Source organism: Phyllostomus discolor, chromosome 5, assembly GCF_004126475.2.
Source record: "Phyllostomus discolor isolate MPI-MPIP mPhyDis1 chromosome 5, mPhyDis1.pri.v3, whole genome shotgun sequence".
Taxonomy (NCBI): domain Eukaryota; kingdom Metazoa; phylum Chordata; class Mammalia; order Chiroptera; family Phyllostomidae; genus Phyllostomus; species Phyllostomus discolor.
In genome coordinates, this window is record NC_040907.2 from 129,863,719 (window position 1) to 129,888,775 (window position 25,057).

The following is a 25,057-nucleotide window of genomic DNA, read 5'->3' on the forward strand; positions in this document are numbered from 1 at the left end:
GCTATGTGAAAGCCAAGGAGCGAGGGTCCATCACCCTCTTACGCTGCAGCCCCCCAAGTCCTTCTTTTGAGGGGGCCTCCCAAAGTGATCGTGCCTGGCTTAGGTCGTTCCCCTCCATGGGGAATCTTACCCATCTTGGGCTAACCGACCAAACTTTTGGGGTTCAGTTATGAATAAAGCAGCAGAAGCAGCATTCCTGCCAGGGAGACAAGCCCTTGTCTCCTTGCTGACTTATGGTTCCAAGGGCGTTCCCTTAGCTTTAGCCTAGGCGGGGGTTTCAGCTTCTGATACCAATCAGGGCGGTTCCCAACAGGCTATACCTCTGTTTAACAATATATATGCATATCAAATGTTGATCATGAAAAAACAAACACAAGGATGCATATACTATTACTACATTTTTATAGGGTTCAAAACCAGGAAAATACACAGTTTTAGAAATTGAGATAGTGATTGTTTTGGGGAGATAGTGACTAAAATAGGACACATGAACTTCTAGGATGAGGGTCATCTTTGTTTTTTAATTTGGGTGTGAGATGTGTGGATTTTCTCTGTTTATAAAAATAGTTCCAACTGTACATTTGTGATTTGTACATTTTTCTATATGAGTTTTCCACTTTAATTGAACAAATTTAAAGATGGTTTGTAAGGAGTTGATGTTCTTTATTCAGTAAGAAGGTACAGGCCCTGGCTGGTGTGGCTCAATGGATTGAGCATGGGTCTGCAAATCAAAGGGTCACCAGTTCAATTCTCAGTCAGAGCATATGCCTGGGTTGCAGGACAGGTCCTGAGTAGGGGATGAATGAGAGGCAACCACACATTGATGTTTCTCTCCCACTCTTTCTCTCTCCCTTCCCTTCTTTCTAAAAAATAAACAAAATCTTTTAAAAAACACTAGAGAAATATATGGAAGGTGTTTTTTTTTTTTCAGCTGGAGAAATTGCAGAGTTCTACAAAGTCAGAAAGTTTGAATCAATTGGAAGCAAGATTGATTGAAATTAAAGGATAAAATTAAGACTCCAATTTATGTAGCAGTAATGGTAATAAAGAGAAAAAGATTACTATGATAAAAGTTTTGGGATAAATGGGATAAATAAAGAAAAGGAAATATATATTTTTAAGTGAGATTTGAAGACTGGGTGGCAGTATATCTGAGAAGCATAAAAATCAAGAGGATAAAGAATTTGGCACGTGTTGGTGAAGTATAGCCATCAGGTTAAATGTGGCCTGTCATTGTTTTTATACAGCCTGTGAGCTAAGAATATTTAGAAAAGATGTAATCAGAATATATTTTTGACATTTAAAAATTATATGAAATTTGAATCTAATTTGAGTCTCAGCATCCATATATCGTTGTGCTGGAACACAGCCACACTCATTTGTTTGCATAGTATCTGTGACTACTTCCACAGTAGCGGAAGGACAATATGGTACAGCCTACACAGCATCAATTATTTACATCTTGCCCTTTACAGAAAAGTTCTGCTAACCCCTCTCTTAGAGCTAAAATTATATATATATATATAAAATTATATATATATATATATATATATAATTAGCCCATATAATTATATATATATAATTAGGGCTAATTATATTAGCCCTAATATAATTAGCCCATTAAATGCTTAATGGCTGATGGGAGAATACAAAATTTTTTTATATAAAAGGAAGATAACATTAGAATAGAATTTTAAGGATCACTGCACAGAGTGAAAAGCTGAATCTGTTAGAGCAACAGTTGACATTTAATAGCACTTAAGAATTTAAAAAGTGTACTCATATGCATTCATTCATTTGATCTCTAAAACAACCTGTGAGCTGAATAGCATTCTCTCTAGTTTACAAATGAGAAAACTCATATTCTAAAAAAATAGCATGACTATACTCTGAAAAATAATTTCATCTCTAAGTAGAAGTTGATAAATACAACCTAAGAGAATGTGGATATTTTGGTGTAGGTGGTGAAAAATTTGCTCATGTTTGTTGGCTCATGTTTGACTGATTGGACAAAAATTCTAGACCAGAGTTTCATAGTTTGCGTCCTGTTCTACTATTTACCAACACTATAATCTTTTTTATTTTTATCATTAAGGTTTAGTTGACATATAATTTATATTAATTTCAGTTGTACAATGTAGTGATTTGACAAGGTATGTGTACCTTACAAAGTGATCACCGCAGTAAGTCTAGTAATTATCACCATACAAAGTTATTATGATATTATTGGTTATATTCCTTATGCTGTACATTACATCCCCATGAGCTGTTTACTTTAAAACTGGAAGTTTGTATCTCTTAATCTCCTTCATTGTTTTTGCCAATCCCTTCTACCAACCATCAGTTCTCTGTATCTATGAGTATGTTTCTATTTTGTTTGAGTCATAGTTTTTAAGATTCCACATGTAAGTGAAATCACATATTTGTCTTTCTTTGACTTACTTAACATAATAGCCTCTAGGTCCATTCAAGTTGTTTCAAATGACAAGATTTCATCCTTTTTTATGGTTAAGTAACCATTTCATTGTGTGTGTGTGTGTGTGCCAGGTTCTTTTTTTATCCATTCATTTATCAATGAACACCTAAGTCATTTTTATATCTTGGCTATTTTAAATAATACTGCAATGAATATATGCAGTGATGCATATATCCCTATGTTCTATTTTTAATTATTTATGGAACCTCCATATTCTTTACCATAGTGGCTGCATCAGTTTATTGTATAATCTCACCAACAAAGTCAGAGGGTTCCCTTTTCTCTACTTCCTTGCCAACACTTGGTATATATTGTCTTTTGATAATAGCCATTCTGGCAAGTGATATCTTATTGTGCTTTTGATTTGCATTTCCCTAATGATTAGTAATGTTGAGCATCTTTGTATGAGTCTCTTGTCCATCTGTGCATGTTTTCTTTGGAAAAATGTTTATTCAGAACTTCTGCCCATTTTTTTAAAGATTTTCTTAAAATTTACTTATTTCTAGACAGAGGGGAAGGGAGGGAGAAAGAGAGGGAGAAAACGTCAATGTGTGGTTGCCTCTCATGAGCCCCCTACTGGGTACCTGGCCCGCAACCCAGGCATGTGCCCCAACTGGGAATGAAACTGGCAACCATTTGATTCACAGGCCAGCACTCTATTCACTGAGCCACACCGGCCAGGGCCTTCTGCCCACTTTTTAATTGAACTGTTTGTGTGCTTTTTTTAATACTGAGTTGGATAAGTTCTTTAAATATTTTGGATATTGACTGCTTATTGGATGCATCATTTGCAAATATTGTCTCCCATTCAGTAGATCATGGGGTTTTTTTTAATGGTTTCTTTTTTTTTTTTTTAATTCATTTATATTTTTTTTTAGAGAGGGAAGGGAGGGAGAGAGAGAGAGAGAATCATCAATGTGCGGTTGCTGGGGGTTCTGGCCTGCAACCCAGGAATGTACCCTGGCTGGGAATCGAACCTGGGACACTTTGGTTCCCAGCCCACACTCAATCCACTGAGCTACACCAGCCAGGGCTATATGGCTTCTTTCACTGTGCAAAAGCTTTTTAGTTTAATAAAATTCTGCTGGTTTATTTTTCTTTTTGTTACTCTTGCCTGTGGAAACACACACAGAACAATATTGTTAAGCATGAAATTAAAGAATTTACTGCCTATATTTTCTTCTAGAAGTTTTATAGTTTCAGGCCTTTCATTTAAGCCATTTTGAGTTTATTTATGTATATGGTATAAGAAAGTGGTCTAGTTTCATTTATGTTGCATGTATCTGCCAGTGTTCCTAACACTATTTATTGTATATTCTTGCCTCTTTTGTCATAGATTAATTCACCACATAAGTCTGGGTTTATTTCTGGGCTCTCTATTCTGTTCCATTGACCCTTGTGTCTGGTTGTTTTGTTCTTTTGTTTTTGTTGTTGTTTAGTTATTGTTTTTGTTTTTGCCTGTACCATACTCTATTACTATAGTTAATTGTATAGTTTAAAATCAGGGCATATAATACCTTCAGCGTTGCTCTTCTTTCTCAAGATTTTTTTTGACTGTTTGAGGTCTTTTGTGGTTCTATATAAATTTAGGGTATTTTTTCTGGTTCTGTAAAGAATTCAGTTGGTATTTTGATAGTGACTGCATTGAACCTATAGATTGCTTTGGGTATATAGATATTTTACTAATTTAATTCTTCTAATCCATGAGCATGGTATATACTAACAATATAATCTTGAGAAGATAAGCTTTGGAGACTCAGTTTCATAATCCATAAAAGTAGGGTGATAATATACTTACCTCATAGGGTTGCTGTGAAAATTAAAGTTTAAATACATGTAAGGTGACTAGAAGAATATCTGGCATAAATAAACTTTATCTATTTTTATTATCTTTGGCAACAAATACCAAAGTCAATTGGCACACAATATAATCTCATTCAAATGACAATAAATCAAAAAGCCTTCGACAGATGTTTATATCAGCATTCTACCTTATTGATTTGAGCAGGAGCGGAGACATAGAAGCAAGAGGTCATAACATGAGAGAGACCACTTACCTAGTTGGTCTGAAGCTTTGTACCTCAGTTTCTTTGCTTATCCTGCACAAAATAATCCAGTAAGGAACTTTCACCCAGAATTCCTAAATATTAAGTATTTTCTTTAGTGCTATTCTGAAACTTTTATAATGACTGAAACTGAATGATAACATATAATAAATCATTCACAGAAGCACTAAAATTTTTCCATGAAAGTATCCATCAGTAACTTAATGTTTTATTGTTGTTCTTAATGAGAAAGAGTCAGAATTTACTAGAACTTTTAATTTTTGTAAACTATTGCCCCACTTCTAGCCCTTATCTTGTCAGAAATAAACATCTGCTAGTTGTGATTCACCATGTAAATTAAGATGTTACTAAGGAAATGCAGTGCAATTGATGAGATTCCTGTCCATGATAGGGTCAGTCTCACTGTTTTCAATAAATGATCCCATTCCCTACATGGCTGGTGGGTAGCAGCTGCCACTATTGTTATTTTGTGTCTGGGAAAACTCAGACTATGTGGTTAAGTAACTTCTTCAAGGTCATATTGGATATCAATGACATTCCAAGGACAGAACTAGTAATATACTTAATCACATCACCTCTTGAATAGCTTTAACTTCACTATGAGCATACAGTGTAGCCCTGGCTGGCGTAGCTCAGTGGATTGAGTGCGGGCTGCAAACCAAAGTGTCACAGGTTCAATTCCCAGCCAGGGTACACGCCTGGGTTGCAGGCCATAACCCCCAGCAACCGCACACTGATGTTTCTCTCTCTCTCCCTCTCTAGCTCCCTCCCTTCCCTCTCTAAAAGTAAATAAATAAAATCTTAAAAAAAAGAATACAGTGTACACTTCAACATTATTTATTTGATCCAAAGTCATGGATTTATTATCCCTGAGATAAAGACTGTAAAAGAAAGGCCCTCTATCTACAACTATTATTATTTGAAAGTTTAAAAACAATCTTATGGCCCTGGCTGGCGTAGCTCAGTGGCTTGAGCGTGGGCTGCGAACCAAAGTGTCACAGGTTCAATTCCCAGTCAGGGCACATGCCTGGGTTGCAGGCCATGACCCCCAGCCCAGCACATTGATGTCTCTCTCTCTCTCTCTCTCTCTCTCTCTCTCTCTCTCTCTCTCCCCCTCCCTTCTCTATCTAAAAGTGAATAAATAAAAAAAAAACAATCTTATGAAAATGGAGAATATGATAGTTTCCAATGGTCAAAATAGAGAAATTAATTTATATTTTTAAACTAGTTTACTGTATTAGTAGCTTATAATTTACTTAATGTGCTTGCATACTATTGAGGTTTGATCTCAAACCTCAGTGAGTTGTGTCTTCATTTGCATACCTTGCCAGATGCAGGCAGCAGTAAAAGTCGCTCTTTTCTAACCCATCACATAGGCCACATTTCCTGAGACAGGAAACGACAAGCTATTGTTGGTTTCTAAGGAAGAGCCACCTGTATAAGCTCATTAATTAAAAACCTATTTTCATAGTTAACTTAATTCTTCAAGTAAAATAAAAATGAAAAAAACAAACTGTAAGTGCTAGATATGTAAATATATTTTGATGATTTTCTTATTGAATAAGAAATAGCTATCATTTATTTAAGAAATAGCTGTCACTTATTGAACATTCAATATGTTAAGTAGTGTGCTAAGGAATTTAAAAGCAAAGTTTAATCAGAAACTCTCATAGTTTATTTTCTTTAATAGGTTATTAAACCTATTAAACATGGGTCATTAATCCTCAGACTTTACAAATACACAGTTATGTTAGACTTTGAGTTAGGCTTATAATAGAGAGATCATAAATGATAGATATCCGGTATTTTTTTTTAATTGTTATTTTTTGGTTGGATTTTTCATTGTCCATTCTTGCAAATTCTTTTTTGATACACTTAAGCTTTTTAAAAATTGTACATTATTGATTCAATAAAGTGTGTTTTCAATATTCTGAACCTGGTATCCAGAATATTTCAAAGTTTTTTAAAGTGGTTTCTTCTTATTTCCTCACATATAAGTGTCCTAGACACTAGCATTTGGGAGTTCATAGGCATAGTTGCCACCATATATTCCATGTGAATAATCAACAAATAAATCCCACTTCCATGATTTATCCTTTTTAAGTGATACCTCTCTGGCTTATGCACTCATTCTACTATTAGAATACTATATATATGGGTTTTTTACAATATGAATCCATCGATTGTCTTGTGAAATTTTATGGCACTGATATCATGAAATAACTTTTTTTTCAAGTTATTGTTTTTTATTTGACAAAATATTACGGGTCCCAGGTGCTAATGTTGTGAATGTGGCAGTTCAGGAACCCAGATGGTTTTCTACTTCTCTCACATTTTAAATTGCACATGGAAGATGCGAATTGCATACTGTTCAAAATACAACATATACAAGGAATTGATTCTGTGCCAACACATTAAGTTACTGTTTGTGGGAGAATAGCACCTCTAAAATCAGCATGCTAATTAGGCAGGGCTGTTTTAATAAACTCTGCTGATAACATTTTTATCCCCCTCATAATTTGTATTTATATATATACCTGAACGTGCTTATATGCACAAAATACACACACGGTCTTATGATTTTATATATGTGTACTTGTTTATCTACGTATGATTTATAAGTGTAGACTGTTATTGTTTACCAATATATGGTCAGCATTTATGTAAGGACCTGACCATCTGACATACTCTTATATACATACATAGATAGACATAATCACATTTCAGGAATATTTCTCCCCCAGTGGAATGGTGCTTTTATTTTAACTGATATGTTTATGCAAAATACTCAGTCACAAGTGAGAACTTCTTAGGCTTGACTCTAATTTTAACTCTGAAAGATGAGCGGGACTGTTAGAGACTTTCACCCACCTGGTACTTGTGCCTTTTAATATGTGAGGGGGACGTGAGTTCTCCTCTAGTCCCCTTGCTTAGGATTCAGTGAGAGACTTCAGCATCTGTGTAAAGATGTCAGCTGTCTACTATCCTAATCAAAGGCAATATTGAAAAACTGGACTCTAGGAATGAGGGACCAAAGGGAGGAGGATCTAGAAGTTGGTAGAGATAAAAGGGAGCACTGAGCTGCAGCAAGTGTCTGAGCGTTGGAGACTCTAGTTAACATGAATGGGAGAAGGCTTTGTTTAACATCTAGCTTTTGAAACATATTATTAGTACAATTAAAGTATATAGTTTTCTAACTATGCAATGCATTGCATTAAGTTTGGATTAATTTAAAAATTTAATGTGTTAGATATTTGAGAAATCTGACATTAAAGGGTAGATTTAAATATGTCAGACATCAAATTATACATTGTTATTCTCAAATTTAACATTGTAGTTCTGAAGCAAAAATTATAATTCAACAGGTGTTTCATATAAAAATTAAACCTGGAAAGTTTTGATTATATGACTTAAAATATTGATGTTTGTTTATAAATGAACAAATTTTATGAACATTCTATGATGACCACTCCTTCCTAAAATGCTTTGACACAGTGAAATAATGTGTCTAATTACAAATCTAATTATCACATTTTAGGCTAAGATGACTCAATTACCTGAGGCAGAGAAAGAGAAGATTGCTGAGCAAGTGGCTGATTTCAAGAAAGTAAAGAGTAAACTGGATGCAGAGATTGAAATATGGGATGATACAAGCAATGATATTATTGTTCTGGCCAAGAAGATGTGCATGATCATGATGGAGATGACAGACTTCACAAGGTAATTGTGTGGAAAGTGATGTGCAGTACTTAAACAATGCTTGGAGACATTTATTGCATTTGTAAAACTTCAAGATTATTTGAGTGGCAGGAGCTAAAATTCAAGTGGTAGGAAAGATCAAATACTATAAAATTAGAAAGTTATAGGTGTGTCATTCCAGGGATTTTGGCAAGTAAATATGGCAGAGTTCCTTATGAACTGCCAAGGAACAATTTTAGAATCCACTTTGTGCTTTCTTGCCTGAGGACTCTTCTTTGTGTATTATATGAGCATATTACTTCTACAGAGAAATTGGTAAGTCAAATTATGATCTCTATCAGGGATATCTAATGGTTGATGGCCATAGCTACATAATTTAATCACAGTGATTTACATATCATCAAAATTAGCAATACCATTTGCTACTGAAATGGTAACTAGATATATTTGAATACAATGACAATACATATGGAGATTATATTTTGTGTGTATGTATGTGATGAAAAGAAATTTGCAGCACGTTTCAGAGGGATGCGAAAATTGAAACTACTAGAAAAGATATATTGGAATAACTGGATTCATATTGGGACAGAAGGGAAATTCAGTTAGGAGGATGGAAGGGCAAAGATATGTCATCAACAGGCAGTGAGGATACAGACTTCAGTGAAGTTTTTCCTGGCCCACATCTTCCTCCCTCCCAAAGGAACTAATGTTTTACAGTTGACATACTTTCAAAATCAGGTTGGCAAAGGATGCTGCTGAACAATGACTTTGGAAAGGATACTCAGTGCCTCTGAGGGTGTCATAGTCTGTAGCTAGGGTGTTAGAAGAGAATTCACAACCCCACAGAGTGATACCTCATTGGAAAATAGATGTGTTTCATGTTTTGCAAAAGCTAAACAGCCCAACATTCTCACAATCTACAGGTGCCACTGCCACAGGCATCCACAGAACAGGGATATTGTGTGTCAAATAGCAGTACGGGGAAAATTGCAAAACTGATTTTGGACCCTGATAATCTTTTGCATTTGAAGTGAATCCTGATTCAGTTTAATTCAGTTCATTTAAATGCTGGTAAATCTTCAACTGTTTTAAAATAAATGCAACTTTTTTAGTTCTTTTTCACTCCCAATTCTGTTTTCAGAGTTTTCTCAAACACTACAGCACTTTTCTGAGAATTAAATTTAGCAGTTTTATATATTAGCTATATATTTTAGCTATTTTTTAGATACACCCATATTGCATTTCTTTCATTGCAGGTGTTTTATCTTGTATGTAATGGGGCCTTTGAGAACCGGGGTCAGAGCTGGTCTTGCAGTATTTATCAACAAGCCGACACTTTAGTACACTCTCTATCCCACATATAATTTTTAAATAGCTTTATATTTTTAAAAATAATAAAAAGAATAAGTAGTTAATTGTCTTTTCTGCAGTGTCACTGAATGCTCCATTTTCTCCTTCTCTTCAACTACTACTTTACTACTAATGAGGCATAACATAGTAAACCTTAATGAAAGCTTACTATGTGCTACACTAAGATGAATTTATGTTTTCTTATTTTCATTTTCAGGACATTTTTTAATTTTTTTTTTAAATTATTTATTTATTTTTAGAGAGGGAAGGGAGGGAGAAAGAGAGAGAGAGAAAAAAACATCAATGTGCAGTTGCTGGGGGTCATGTCCTACAACTCAGGCATGTACCCTGACTGGGAATCAAACCTGCGACACGCTGGTTCACAGCCCGCACTCAGTCCACTGAGCTACATTAGCCAGGGCTAGGACATTTTGATTGATTATTGTATTGTTCATTTTCTTGTTAAAGAAAGTAAAATTTATGGAGATCAGATAAACTGCTCAAGGACACACAAATGGAATGTCTTCCCATTGGAGTTGGTCCCACTTCAGAATCTGGGTGCCCACTCATTGTATCACAAGTCTTTACCCTTGTGTTAAATAAAGAAGAAAATCCAGTCCATCGCCCATGGGGAAAACAAACAGACACATTAGAAATAACAACAATAATTGTGTAATGCATTGTATGAGTCTAAATGTAACTATATTAAGATTTCAAAAGAGAAGGTAATCAGTGGGATACAGACTAAGCAGAGAACAAAAGTATAAGCAAGTAAAGTTTGTATTAGACTGTAAATGAGATATAGGGGTTGGACTGTGGAATAAGATGACCTTAGTGAGAAAACCCACAAGAGGTAGGAGGTGGGAGGGACTCACTGATTTGAGAGGGGTGGCTCTAGGAAGTTATATAAATACAGAAAGAAGTTGAGAGAGGTATGACGAATGTGGTAGATTATAAAAGGACTTAGAAAATGGATAGTTTTTAAAAAGAAGTAAGAAGTAGGGAACTATTAAAACATGTGACCATGATAGTGGCATGATGGGAATCAAAGAATTCTAGAAATGACAGGTAAGAAGAGTAGCGGGCACTTTTGGATGACACTGTTTTCAGAGACTCAACCCATGAGGCTCCAACTGCAGTTGAGAGACCAAAATAATTAGACAGACTTTGGAAATTTTGATACTGGCTAATGAAGACTTGGTAAATTTCTAGAAAATACTATATCCAATGCTGGAAAAGTTACTTCTGTAATCTTGATGTAGCCATTTCTAAGCCTTGGATTATGCCCCTTGGCACACTGACCATTTAGTACGGCATTTAGGCTAAACTGGCAACACGAAGCAGGTTTTACTCTGATTATTTGCCCACAGTTACAAATAGAGTAAGGCATTTCTGTCACTACTACTGTGATACATTCATTTTAGGGTACAAAAGTCAGGCTGTAGTGTTTTAAACATGATTTCTCCTTGGCAAAGGGCCATCCATATGGTCGCATATGTTACCTTATCACACTGAGCCTGTGGCACTTTCTAATAACTCAGCATTTCTTTTCTTCAGTTTCTGATGTTTTCTAGAATCAGACCTAAGGACTTAATACTTGCTGGAGGAAAGCAAGTCTTTCCCCTTGCACTGATTAGTTTTCCAGGGAAGCATCTTCTAAATTCCTGACTAGAAAGTAAGGGCCCTGGGAGCAGAGGTGTGGAGAGTGGAGTGGCTGGTCGTTTCTATATTTAGTATTAAATATTCACATATTCATTTAATATTCTGTTAGTAAAAGATATTATACCTTAAATCAGTCTGAAAACTTCAAACACAAAGATTATTTTGCCCCCTTCAGAGACCAATTTCCATACTTTTCCTGGGAGAGACAGATGTTCAGTGGTGTGGGGTAGGGTAGGGGCTGAAACTGCCTCTTTCATTCTCTCTCTTTACTGCTAATTTCAGTCATACGTGGGTCTTTCTGTTGAAATCAGCTTGGTTATTACTTTTCCCACCACTGGCCTGGACTCTGCTTTTATGAGTTAACTATATCATTTGATGCTTGTTATCTCCTTTCCAGTGTGCTAATACTTCTTGCTGATGTCTGTTCTCCCTTTCTATTCTCTACATCCTAGTGGGTTTAGACCTTTATAAGGGAAAAACAAAACCCATCTGTAGTTTTAGTGGGGTTTGGAGAAGGAAAAAATATATTCATCTGACAGTTTACCTCCTTAACCTGGATGCTCACTAAGATTTATTAAGATTGTGAAAGTTCTTTCTTTATGATAGTTAGAGGTTAGAATACTTATTAATTTTTTTTTCATAATTTATATCCCATTTTCCTTTTCTCACTTCAGGTAAACTGTGCCCAAGCAATCTCTTAATTGTGAACTTAAACAGTGTCCACATTTTATGGTTTACATAACATTTAAGAACATCTAATTCATTTTCCCCAATTAAATAGGAGACAAGCTCTGGATAAAACTATAGATATTTAATTATACCTTTTATGATTACTTAGTGTGCATTATTTTAAGTTGCTGAAAAACTATGGGGAAAAAGACAAAAACATAATTCTCCATATAAATCTTTGTCAAAAATTATGACTTCTAAGAGTGTACCAACTTCAGTGTTACTGTTCATAAAGTTAACAAATTGAAAATACCTGGACAAAAGCAATACTGCTTTAAATACTAATATTTAAAAACATTATTTATTAAAAAATAGACCAGGGTGGTATACCTAATCCTCATAATATTTTATATTTTGAAATACAATGTGATGTCAATTTTTATTTGACAAAATTTCTAGGCTTTTCTAGAATTTCAGTTGTTTCATTTACTGAGCATTGACTGAATTTCAGGCACTGCCTTGTTTTAAGGATGTCCGAACACCTGCAGGCGGGGCATTGTGAACTAGGGTAGCATAACGTAGAATGAAACTGGTTTATCCTATGTACTTAACACCACAACTGTCAATTCTCCTGGCTTTATATTTCTATAATATCATTCAATATATTCTCAGCATCTTGGTCAAATCATTAGCTAAGCCTATCTGTCTGCAAATGGGCCAGTTTTTAAAAGCATATCATCACTCTAACTTTACAGCCTATTGCAATCAAGAGTTAACTTAAAATTTGAAGGAGGAGTATGTGGATCTAAAGGGGTTTACTGTGAAGCACCGAGCTCCCAGCTTTCATTGATCCAGGATGCCCACCCAATGACTGGGCAGGGGTGGTGAAACCTTGAAGACTGTCCAACTACAGGGAAAAGAGTACTCAGAAATGCTCGTGTCTAACAACGTTGCATTCATCTGTACAATAGGAGTTGTTGGACAAGAGAGCTGTAGAGTGATGCCAGATGAGGGACTAGATTTGGAAATGGGAGTACTGTTTATTAGCACCTTTCACATACCTTCCATGGACACGAGCTTGCATTTAAGAAAATGTGTAGCCCCGCCTTTCTTTTCCAAGATACAATTCTGAGAGATGAAATAGAATATGTGCAGATGGAGGGAAGAAGCACCTTGCCTCTATTCAGCTAGGGCTTCAGAATTAAAGCCTTTCTGGAAACATTGTTGAAACACATAAAAATTTATGTGTTCTCTGATGCACATCCTTCTGCTTGTTGAATATGCAATCTCTTTGCATGTCGCTTGTTTTGCATTTTGAGGTGAAATGTTTAACAACAGTGACAATTTACATGTTTTCACTCGCACAGCCGAGAAATAAGAAATACTGGTAAGTTTTATATTTTTTATTTTAAAAACAGTAATATCTGATGATGTAAACTATAAAGACAGATGAATTTAATTTTTATTTGATAAGGCTATGAATTCTATTTCTCATGTGTAGTAAATATATACATAAATATCTAGACAATAATTGAAAATATAAAATATGAGGACCATTTAAGATTAAAAAAAAAGTTTCTGCCTTTTCAATTTCAACTTTAAGAAGTCATTCATTAATTTTATTTTTGAAATAAATATTATACCAGGGAGGAAGAATTATAGTTCTGTGATCTACCATGATGGCTTCATTTTTTCTTTCTGGGCAATGTGCTGGAGTAATTATAAACTCTTATTAGCTTTTCCATGAATAGCCTCCTTGTAAAGAATTGGTTTGTTTTATTTTGTGGAGTTTTAAATCACTGGAAACAATTATTCAGTAATGCAAAGGAGAAGTGCTTTCACATAAAGGAGAATAATTCTGTCTGTCAATTATTCTGATATGATAAATAATTGGTAAAAATTCAACTTCTCTTACAGCTTAGTAATTGTTTATTAAAACTGAGAGTGAGAGCACCAACCCTCATTCCTGAAATCTGGCATTTTAATGTGGGTAGTGAGTTTATGAGAAAGTTTGGTGAAATGGCTATGTTAATTTCCAAGTGGACAAAGGGTCTGTACTGTGTGAATACATAGAGATTTCAGGTGGATGGAATGAAATTATGTACTGTCTTAGAGCACAGAAGACTAAGCTGTTACAAATGTGGAAATAAATAAAGGCACCCCCATAACCAATGAGAGCACACAGAGGCTATTTAGCTACCTTCAGTTGCTTTTGGTAGAAACTCAAAGGCAGGCAGGGAAGAGGGAGAGCTTCCAAATGGGGGCAATTAAAAAGGGGAGACTTCAAACTGGCATTTATTGATAGAGGAAAGATGCAGGTGGGCTAACTAGAAGTAGGGCATCTTATGTGATTCATTTGGAGAACATGTTTTGCTTTCTCTGATTGTTACAGAATTTAATTAAAGTAAGGGCAAATATAGGTAGGCTGGCTGTTGTTGCCCAAGTCCTGACCATTCTGGGTCAATTTCTATAGAAGCTGTGATTTAATTTTTTAACCTAATCACTGCAGAAGTTGTCAGAATTCTATTGTCCTGTTTAGTCTGTCCATTGTCCATTTGGATACTCATTCTCTCAAAAATTTTAACTGAGAAGCATTTCTTTGGAATAGTGATGGATAATTATATAAACAATATGCAATTAATTTTATATTAAAAACAAAATAATCATTTTTGAGGAAAAAGCAGTCTATGATCATATGTATCCTAAACCAATAGTCCAATTAATTTAAAAGTAACTTTTTAAAAAAAGAAAGTAAAACGTGGATCAGGGACCAAACCCACAACCTAGGCATTGAATCAGTGACCAAGAATTGAACCAGTGACAGTTGGCTTTACAGGATGACACCCAACCAGCTGAGCCACGCTGGTCGGGGCTCACGAATCCTTAGTTAGTGCAGTTTGGAGTTTATTTGGTCTTCTATAGTACTTTGATGAATATATTCTGAAAATTATATATATTTTAAATTTGATATCTTAAATTTCCATTCCTGTGCCTAATTCTCTCATTTCCAAAAAAATTTTTAATTTTAATCAGTGTACAAATACAGTTTTCTCCTTTTTACTCCCAATCCAGTCCCCCCTCCCACCCTCCTCACTTCCCTCCCATTACCACCCTCCCCTTAGTTTATGACCATGTGTCCTTTAAGTTTGTTCCTGTGAACCCTTCCCATTGCCCCCTTAAATTCCCTCTTCTCTCCCCTCCAGTCACCGTCAGCCTGTCCTCTATTTCAGTGTCTTTGGTTATGTTTTGCTTGTTTCTTTGTTTTGTTATTTAGGTTCCTGTTAAAGGTGAGATCATATGGTATTTGTCTTTCACTGCCTGGCTTGTTTCGCTTAGCATAATGTTTTCCAGCTCCATCCACGCTGTTGCAAAGGGTAGGAGCTCCTTCTTTCTTTCTGCTGCATAGGATTCCATTGTGTAAATGTACCATAGTTTTTTGATCCATTCATTTACTGATGGGCATCTTGGTTGCTTCCAGCATCTAGCTATTGTAAATTGTGCTGCAATGAACATTGGGATGCATAGGTTCTTTTGAATTGGTATTTTAGTAGTCTTAGGATAGAGTCCCAGCAGTGGAATCGCAGGGTCAAAAGGCAGATCCATTTTTAGTTTTCTGAGGAAGTTCCATACTGCTTTCCACAGTGGTTGTACCAGCATTTCCAAAAATTTTAATGCTTTTTTTTTTAACCTCACCATGTTGTCTTATCTCAGATACTTTCATCCCACCCCCCAAAAACCTCTAATTTATTTAGTCATTTTGTTCTTTTTTTTCTTTTACACTCTAGACCTATTTGGCCTATGGTATAAGCACTCTCTCATGGAAATCTTGAATTTTTTGTCTCTTGTGCCCACATGGCACACAAAATCTCAACCTCCATCCAAATATTGCCTTCTGTCTTGCTTGGACTTTCAGATTGTGGATTTCACCCATTCTTTCCTTTTCATTAGGTGTGTGTTTGTACCAGGAGAAGTTGTGGAAGAGAGCCTTAGGGAGATAATAAATTCTTGCTACTCATATGTATTTGCTTAAGTCCTTTTTAACTTGGGGTGGGGTGGTCCTCTCTTTAGATAAACATCTTACTTTCTCTAGGTCTTTAGGCTCTATTGAGCCCTTTACCTTGATTACAGATATTTGCCTCTGTCTGTTCCATCCTTCACTTGAAATAAGTACCCACCTTGAAGGCAATCTTTGATATTTCCCTTGTGGAACCCCATTCCTTGACTGTGGGCAGGAATTGATCTGAGTACCCCTAACGTGGTTGGCACAGACTCATTAGCCAGTTCCTTTCTACTTGGTCTTGCCAAAAAGGTACTATTCAATTGGGTGCAACTACATAAATGTTAATTATCACTATCTTTTTACTTACTATGTTACTTAAAATACGAGGATGCCATCCTTTGCTCATGTCAGACTGACTGTTTAGTGACTTTTTTACATTCTTCATGGAAGCTTACTCTCTGCTTTCAAATTTTTACATTTACTTTGTTATATCTATTTTTACTATAAATATGAGATTTACATCAGAAATGCTAATTTGTATAATTTTTGTATAATTTGTTCAAATAATTTTTGTCTATAACAAAGGAAAAAAATAAAAGAAAAAGCTACCACAATTCTATTGTTGTAGAAACCAACATATCCAGAGTTTTAAATATTAGAATTAGATATTGTTGACAATTAAGTGTTTTAGAAGGGAGAACTAAACTCTATTTTCTTAGGAAAATAGCCTGTACTCCAAACTCCCACTGTTGTCTGCAGAGCCCCTTCCCTTATGTCCTACTGGGGAAGATAAAACTTCTGGAAGGGGTTTAATCAAGTTTCTGATGTGACTAAATTGACAGTATTCAGGAAAAATGTACACAAATTGAAAGAAAATGATTTGTATGTATGAAAACATTGAATATTCTTTTCCTTTTTGAATATTAAAATATTTTTATCATAATTTACCTACATATGTAGGGAAATCATTCAAATTGTACTAAGAATATTTTATTATAATTATTTGTAACCTGAAAAGTATTTTTAAAAATCCATCAAGATATTGTGAACTTGGAATAAGAATCTGAATTAATTCATAGCCATTATTTCATGGAAATTTTGACTTTTTGCTTTAAATATATACTCACACTACCTGGGGGATTATCTTTCAGGCAAATCGTTTAAATGAAAAACAAAGTGCAATGATATAAAGACCAAGAAGATGTTAAGAGGCGTCAAAGATTCATTGGATTATTTCTTCATTCTTGTACTCATTTATTTATGCTGAAGAAAATGCTTAGTGAACAGCTATTTACACTAGATTCTATTCTTTATATAAAAAATGAAGTATAGATTTGGATTTAATTTCTTCCCTCAAGCATTTGTGGAAATTAGGAGAGGAGTAAATATAAGCATTAGGAACCCAGGAAGTGACCTGCTGTGCTCGAGAATTAATAAACACTTCCCAGACCAGGAACTGTTTGAGCTCAGTGTTGAAAAATGAGTGGGAATTTCCCAGGTGAAAAAGAAGAAAAGCGCCTCAGAGAAGGGCATGAAATGTAGGGCATGGTTAAAAGAAAGAGAAGCAGGAGACAGCACTGGTGTGAGGTGGGAGCATGTCGTAAGAGCTTGGAACTGGACCTCCAGTTCATAAAAACCTAATGATGTCAAGTATTCTAAGATAACTCTAATGTGTTGTCTATAGAAAATAGGGGGAAATGATGGTGTAATTTTTTTTTACTGGAATGTGTACTTAGGGAAAAAAAGGTCATTTTGAGGATAATGAGAAGTTTAAATACAGATATTTGGGATTTCAAAGAAAACATGCAAGTGAAAAATATCTAATTTTCTACTAGAAAGAGGGACTAGAGTTTAGGATAATATTGGGTATACATCCAAATTTGGAAATTATTCTCAAAGAAATCATTGTTAAAATTTTAAGAGTTAATGAGCTTCTCAAGGTAAGCAATGTGAAGGGAGAAGAAAAGAAAAATATAGTTTGGGTATTAACATCTATTTAAAAATTTAAATATTATATATCAAATATTCATTTAGTCTGCTTTTTGTTAATAAATTATTAAAAGATTCTTATACACTGCCTATTTCTTTTATAGAAATAAAAATATCATGCTTCTAGGCCCAGGGACAGGGACATTTTACAGGTGTTCTGTTATACCTTGCAGACCCTACTTGTCACATCTCTATGGAAAATACAGCTGTGCTTACACCTCAGTTTCTTTTTTTCAGATTGGAGCTTAGTAGTCTAGAAGATGTATTAGTATTTTCAGTAGTTCTTCAATCTAACAAAGGGAAAATATAAATTTAACTTTCAATGTGTACCACATACTCCCTTCTACCGTGGGATACAAATGCATAAGAGTAACAGGATTCAAGCAATGAATGCTTTTTTTTAATTTTATTTTTAAGCAGACGCTATGAAGAACTTCTCAATAAAAATGTAACTAGGGATACCATAATAAAAAGTAAATAATGTTCAATGCATGGAATATTTTGATATTATAACAATTAATAATATTTTGTTTAGGATCTTTTTGCCTCATGCTCTGCTTTTTGAGGGTTATTTAAGATGGGGGTGTGATGCCACAGCGAACTTCTGGTGCACATAGTTTGTGTAGAAAGCAAAGGAACCCCATCTTAGGACACAGGCAGATACACCTAGCACCGTGGCATGAGTGCATTTTGGAAGTGGCTCTCATTTCATTCCAGGTTGGAGTACTTTGTTTTTTGAGCTGTTTCTTTAGACTTGAGTATACAGGCAGCTTTCTAATATCTGCTTAATTAAATATCTGCTAATTAATATGAACTATGTCACCAAAACTCTAAGTATATATGACTTTTAGTTTAGTTTTGTTTTTTTTCCCCACAGATCATCTTTCTCTGTCAATTTTGCCAGGTAGATATGAAAGTGCTATACATAGTGGAAAATGCAAATAGGCTAGCATTTGTTTGTCTGGTGTTTGACAATAAAAGTTGACTTTGGAATCTAACAGACCAGAGTGGAATCCTGACTTTGTCACTAGGTGCTTTCTATGGTGTGGACACATCACCTACTCAACATTTTTTTTTTGGTCATTAAAATGAGAAAGCAAAACCCACCTCAGACGCTTACTTAAAAAATGCAATTAAAGCAGCACCTGGAGCAGAGGAGGGACACAATAAATGGTGATTTACTATTTTCAAATGAGTTTAAATTATTTTAAAACTAATGTGACAGGGAACATGCCTGGGTTGCAGGCCACAGCCCCCAGCAACCACACATTGATGTTCCTCTCTCTCTCTCTTTCTCCCTCCCTTTCCTCTCTAAAAATAAATAAATAAAATCTTAAAAAAAAACTAATGTGAATAGGCAGGACAAAAAGCCCTAGGAAAGAGTTGGGGTAAAATTTTACTTTCCTTACAGAATTTCACAAAACTTAAACAAAGAGAACATGGGGCACACCCATGCAATGCAAGGCAGGGGAGTGATACAGTATGTAGTTAACAGATGGTGACAGAAAAAGGTTGGAAATATTTTGGCCATAAAATGGCATAACTCAAACATCATGGAAGCTAATTCATGGTTAGATGATACTGAAAAAGAGCCAAAGGGTGGAATACAGTTGGGGTGATATGGGTTATGTAGGGAGAGGAGTGATACCCTGTATTGCTTGAAATGAGAAGGAGATATTAGCACATCAGGTGGGCATCTCTAACACATTTCAAAATAGACATGTATTGAAGGGGCATTGTTTTGAATAGCTATAAAATTCTGGTTTGGTGTGTTCTTGATTTTTCTGGGTAAAGAATATGATTATAAGGCACTGAAATGCTAATCATAAAAAGGAACATAGCCCTGTTACATTTTTAGTCACATTGTAATTATCATTATGATATCCCTTAAGCTCTACTTCCTACAAAATATTAGATTAGAAAAAACAAATTCAAGCATTGCAGGATTGTCAGCTTGCCAGCTGGCTGCCACGTGTTTGGTGTTTAACAATGAGTATTGACTGACCTCTGCTGAAGAACACGGTTAGTGTCTAGGTACCTGAGGCAATTGCAACCCACAAGTGAAAACACAGGCTCTCCGATTTGTAATGGAACACCTAGAGATGTCAAGGTGAGTCACATCACATAAATGTCGCCTGCTCTGACAGCACTCCGAACATCTGCCTGTGGTACTTTTCTTCCAATTTTCTCCTTGTATAATGAAGCAACTCTAAGATGCCTGTGGGAACTGTAGCCTTTCAGTGCACTGAGAGAAAAGAACATTTCATATTTCAAACCTGTTTTATTTGTTACAGCTAAGGGCAGATACTGAATCACAATTGCTCTTTATGAGTGCAAAATTCACTTAACAAAAGTATACAGAAAAATTAAAATGGCATGAGTAGCTTTATAGTACCTTCTTATTACTGTATTATCAGTGAAATTGCTGACTTTGGATTCAATATTAGTCAATTGTTTTTAATAAAGAGAAATCCTTCTAAGCTATTGTTTTAACAAACTCTATATGCTAACAAATAGACAAATGGTTCAGTACTAAAAAAAAAACTGTCTCTAGTATGTTTTTAACTAATAATTTCTCACTCATTTTTTCCTCTGTGTGTAGGAGGTTTTCTTACATGTCCCTTCCTTAGTATTGTCACTAAATTGTTTCTCTTCCTTTAATTATTCTGGCCTCTCTCTTTATTCCTTTTACTACCCAGATGCCTACTTTGTGTTTGCTCTTTTCCATGGTGATTACTTATCAACATGCCTGGTTTCTTTCCTTCTATTTCCCTAGCCTCAACATAATTGGATTATACTTGTCCTTTCTTTCCAGAATCTGTTTCTTATACCTTGTTCTCTGACAGTCCTATTCTCCATCCACCCATTTTATTTTTTACTCTTCTCCTATTTCTAACATTTCCCATGTTGATATGACCATCTTGATCAATATATCATCCATGCTTTTCCCTTTATTTTTGCCCCTTTCATTTTTACCTCCTTTTTATAAGTGACTTTCTTTTAATGTTTATATGCCATATCTTTTTCCTTACTTTTGTGTAATTATTTCCATATCATCCCTGTGCCCATTGCTTGGTCCATTTACACTTGTAAGTATTTATTGAGATCTACTATGTGCCTCAGCAAAGAGACCAAAAGGTAATGTGAGGTATACATTGCCTTCAAGAATTCCTCATGTAGAAGAGATGGATACATACATTAACCAATCATTCAACATGTGGAAAGTGCAGGGATCCAAACAGATACAGGGTTTATTACAAAGCTCTAGAGAATCATTCTGTTGGTTGGGAGAGGATGGCATCAAAAAAAAAAAAAAAAAAGAATTTCTGGATGATGAGTTAGTTACCTGTGCTGGGTCTTGAGAGAGGAATACCGTGTGGTCAGAAGAACTCTCTAGGTACAGGAGGCTGCATGTAAAAAGGCTCAAAGACACAACATAGCACCCGCATAAGGAGACAAATTGCAATTTGGCATTGCCTGTGTAAAAGGAAGGGAGAGAATGTGAAAAAGGAAGATTGAAAATAGGAAATGGCCTCCTGTAGGGGTATTATTTGTCACACTGAGAAGCGGAAGCATGAACCAAAACCTTGGGTGCATCTGAAGCGGGGAAACGACCATAATCAGATATTCAGTTTAAAGCTATGTTTAAGTTGAAGGTTAGAATTCATCATATGAGTTGGGTATTTATTTGTTTAGTAGGCAAACGAGGAAGAGAAAATGAATTACGATAACTGAGAGGAACTTGGCAATGACTTAACCATATAAACTAATTGAAGGAAATTGTCAAATTATACTTAACAACAAAATCTTAGGTTGGGAGTGAAAGGTAGATCACAATTAATCTGAGTATTGTTCATATTAACCAGTATTTATTAGTTTAAACAAATTTATTCCCAAAATACTCTGACCCAGAAGGGCATAGTACTCTATAAAAGTGAGGTTATCAAGCAGCTTTTTTCAATCAAGATCTAGAATTTTTCTGGTATGATTTAAATTGGAATGATTTTAAAATTTGGAACCATGGTATAAATTTTATGCACCTCTGTGGTGTCTCCACAATATAGACAAACCAAATAATTTTTATTTCTGAACTCCTAGAAAATTCAACTATGTACATGTGGATAGTTTTAACAAAAAAAACTTTCCATTATCCACTAAGGAGTTAGAATGGTTGTTCTCAAATATAATTGGAAGTAGCTAGGGAACTTTTAAATGTACATAATTTTTGCCCCATCTGTAGTGTGAGTTTGAATGGTACAATGTAGTGTTTGGGAGTAATTTTAGCTTCCCACTTTATGCTGTTGTGAAGTGTTTGAGACATAACAACATTAAATGCATATTTAACATTATTCACCATTATCTGGTGAAAATAAGAATGCATACAACTCCTTGGGTAGTATGTTGCCATCTATGTTTGCATATCTATAAAATATCTTTGGATGAGTTCTTCTAGACATGTAGGGATCAGGTAGGGGAGAAAGAGATGCTTATTTTTCACTTTATAAATTTTATCCATTTATTACATTTGAAATTATTTTGTACTAAGTTACTAAGTTACATATGTATATGTGTGTGAGGGTGAGTGGGTATGTTGGGGTGAATGTGTGGATCTGTGCAAAATCTAAGAATATAGAAAAGTTTATGTTATATTTTGTTGCATTCATTTGGATACTAGGTAGATTTTTATTTCTCCTGAGAAAAAGTCTGTTTCAGTTTTCAAAAATCATCAGTTAACATGCACAATCAGCAGTCTTGCCCATCCTTCATTTCTATCCTATTCTTAGACCTACCTCACATGTTTATAGAATTATTACAGTGAGCAGTCCCTATGTTAGACTATGAGAATATAAGGCAAGTGACACATGGTTGCCACCTTCACATATTGTCAATAAAAACATAAACAGATAAAGAAATGTGTGTAACATCAACTTATCCCCAAATAGCTCATCAAAAAGATTTAAGTATGAGGTAAAACTCTGTCAAGACTCTAACATGTTTATTACAGAGAGGAGGATGTAAAATGCTGTTTATCTATCTATAGCTACTATTCTATCTCCTAAGTGATATTGACCTATTTCCCTCAAATATTTTATTTATTTGTTTATTTACTTATTAATTTTTAAAATGCTGTTAGTACTTTCATGGTACTATAAACTTTTATCTCACTCTTAGGTTATTCTAAATTCTTAATGGCTTATCAGGCTGTCACTCCAAGAAGATGAAGGTGAAAGGAAAAGGCATCCGGGGTTCATGTGTGCACATACTATTCCTTTTCCCAGAGACACCCCTTTCATTTCCTACCTGCATCCTTTCTACCAAAATGCACTTGCTTTTCACCTTGCCATGTAATTGCACTCCCTGCTTGTTTTGAAATACATTTTATTTGGGTTGCAAAAGTATATGTGATGTAGAAAGTAAAAAAAAAATAATAATGGAAATAAGTAAAATATACAAGAAAAAAGGAAAAAGGATTTGGTTGTAAGCTAGCACTGAGTGAAATTTAAATGTAAAAGTGGGTGTACAAAACACTCTGCATTTGTCAACAGTGAGGCATAAGTTTAACTCTGAGATGTTTAACTAGAAGAGAGTGATTTGAAGTAATTAAATTGACTTAAAATATAATTAGATGTTTCAGGACAACACTACAGTTTCTGATCTGCAGCTACATAATTCATTTTGTGTCCTTAACCCAGAGTTCAGGGTTCTGCTTGTGAGTTGTATGTACCTGTTTTGCTTTTATGAGCTTTAATGGGCTAAAACTGATCACGTTTCATTCAAGTGAATAATATCAAGGCCACAGGAATTTGAAAGTAAGTGGCTCTTAAATGAGTTCTCTGGAATACTCAATGCATAAATTAGGGTTTATAAATGATGTAAAGCTAGTAAATAGACAAAATAATGTCTTTTGAATTATGCAAATAAAGTTAAGGAGTAGAAACTAGCTTTTCAAATTATCTTTTAAAAATGTGCCCTAGCAGATGTAGCTCAATGGACTTAATGCCATCCTGCTAACTGAATGGTCACCAGTTCAATTCCCAGTTGGGGCACATACCTGGGTTGCAGGCCAGGTCTCCAGTAGGGGGTATGTGAGAGGCAACAACACATTGATGTTTTCCTCCCTCTTTTTTTTTTCCCTCTGTTCCCCTCTCTCTAAAAACAAATAAATACAATAACATAAAGGAATAAAAATACACGATAATTTTTCATTACTGAGCATTTTGCTAATACTACTGATGAAGTTAGGCAAAAATTATGAAAAAATGAACTAGTGATGGTGTAACCAGCAATGCTATGAGCCCTGAAAAGGCAACAGTAAATGTTTCCTTTCACCTTCCTTTCTCAGAATCCTATTGTAGAAAGAATCAGAGATTGAGAATAATTGACTTGAGAGGAAGTATGCTGGGAACCTCATAATATCATTTAGTCCCTACTGGATAACATTTAAATATTTTCATGTAATGCTTAAGATTAATATCGACTCATTTAACACTTTTTAAAGTTATAAATTTTATTTTTTGTTCAGCATAAATGCAGGTATTTACTACAAAATGAAAAGAATGTCTACTAAGTAGACAGTAATAATGTTCACTCATCAGGTTGTTCTTGCTTCATTTCATATATATTTTTAAAATTTATTAGCCCTGGCTGGTGTGGCTCAGTGGATTGAGTGCTGGCCTGCAAACCAAAGGGTCACTGGTTCGATTCTCTGTCAGGGCACATGCCTGGGTTGTGGGCCAGGTCACAGGTAACAGGTGTGTGAGAGGCAACACACATTGATGTTTCCCTCTCTTTCTCCTTCACTTCCCTTCTGTCTAATAATAAATAAATAAAATCCTTAAAATTTTTTAAAATAAATATTGTACACTAAAGAAAAATGTAACAGTATGTAAGAGCTTATAAAAATAGTCTGTTCTTACACATTTTCTTTCTCCAAAGGTCACTTCTAAAATACGACTGATTTTAACTACTTTTTTCCTTCTTAATTTTCTAGGTTTCACTAAATAATTATATTGGTGGGTTATAATTTATCATCCATGATCATAGTTTTTTGACTCCCAATAAATATATACCACAGTCCTTTTTGTACAGTTCTATAGTTGCCCAACTATATAACTTCACAAATCATGATCTAATAACAACCAC

The 25,057-nt window shown here is 34.9% G+C and overlaps 1 protein-coding gene across 2 annotated transcripts in view; it reads left to right on the plus strand.

The window, feature by feature from the left end:
• The window catches only part of CTNNA3 (catenin alpha 3), a 1,497,017-nt gene that overhangs the window by 1,380,566 nt on the left and 91,394 nt on the right, over nt 1-25,057 (plus strand). For both annotated transcript variants that reach the window (XM_028513307.2, XM_036026898.1), the window contains exon 15: nt 8,081-8,262. In XM_028513307.2, the coding sequence (XP_028369108.1) occupies nt 8,081-8,262 (182 nt within the window). The remainder of the gene's footprint in view (nt 1-8,080; nt 8,263-25,057) is intronic.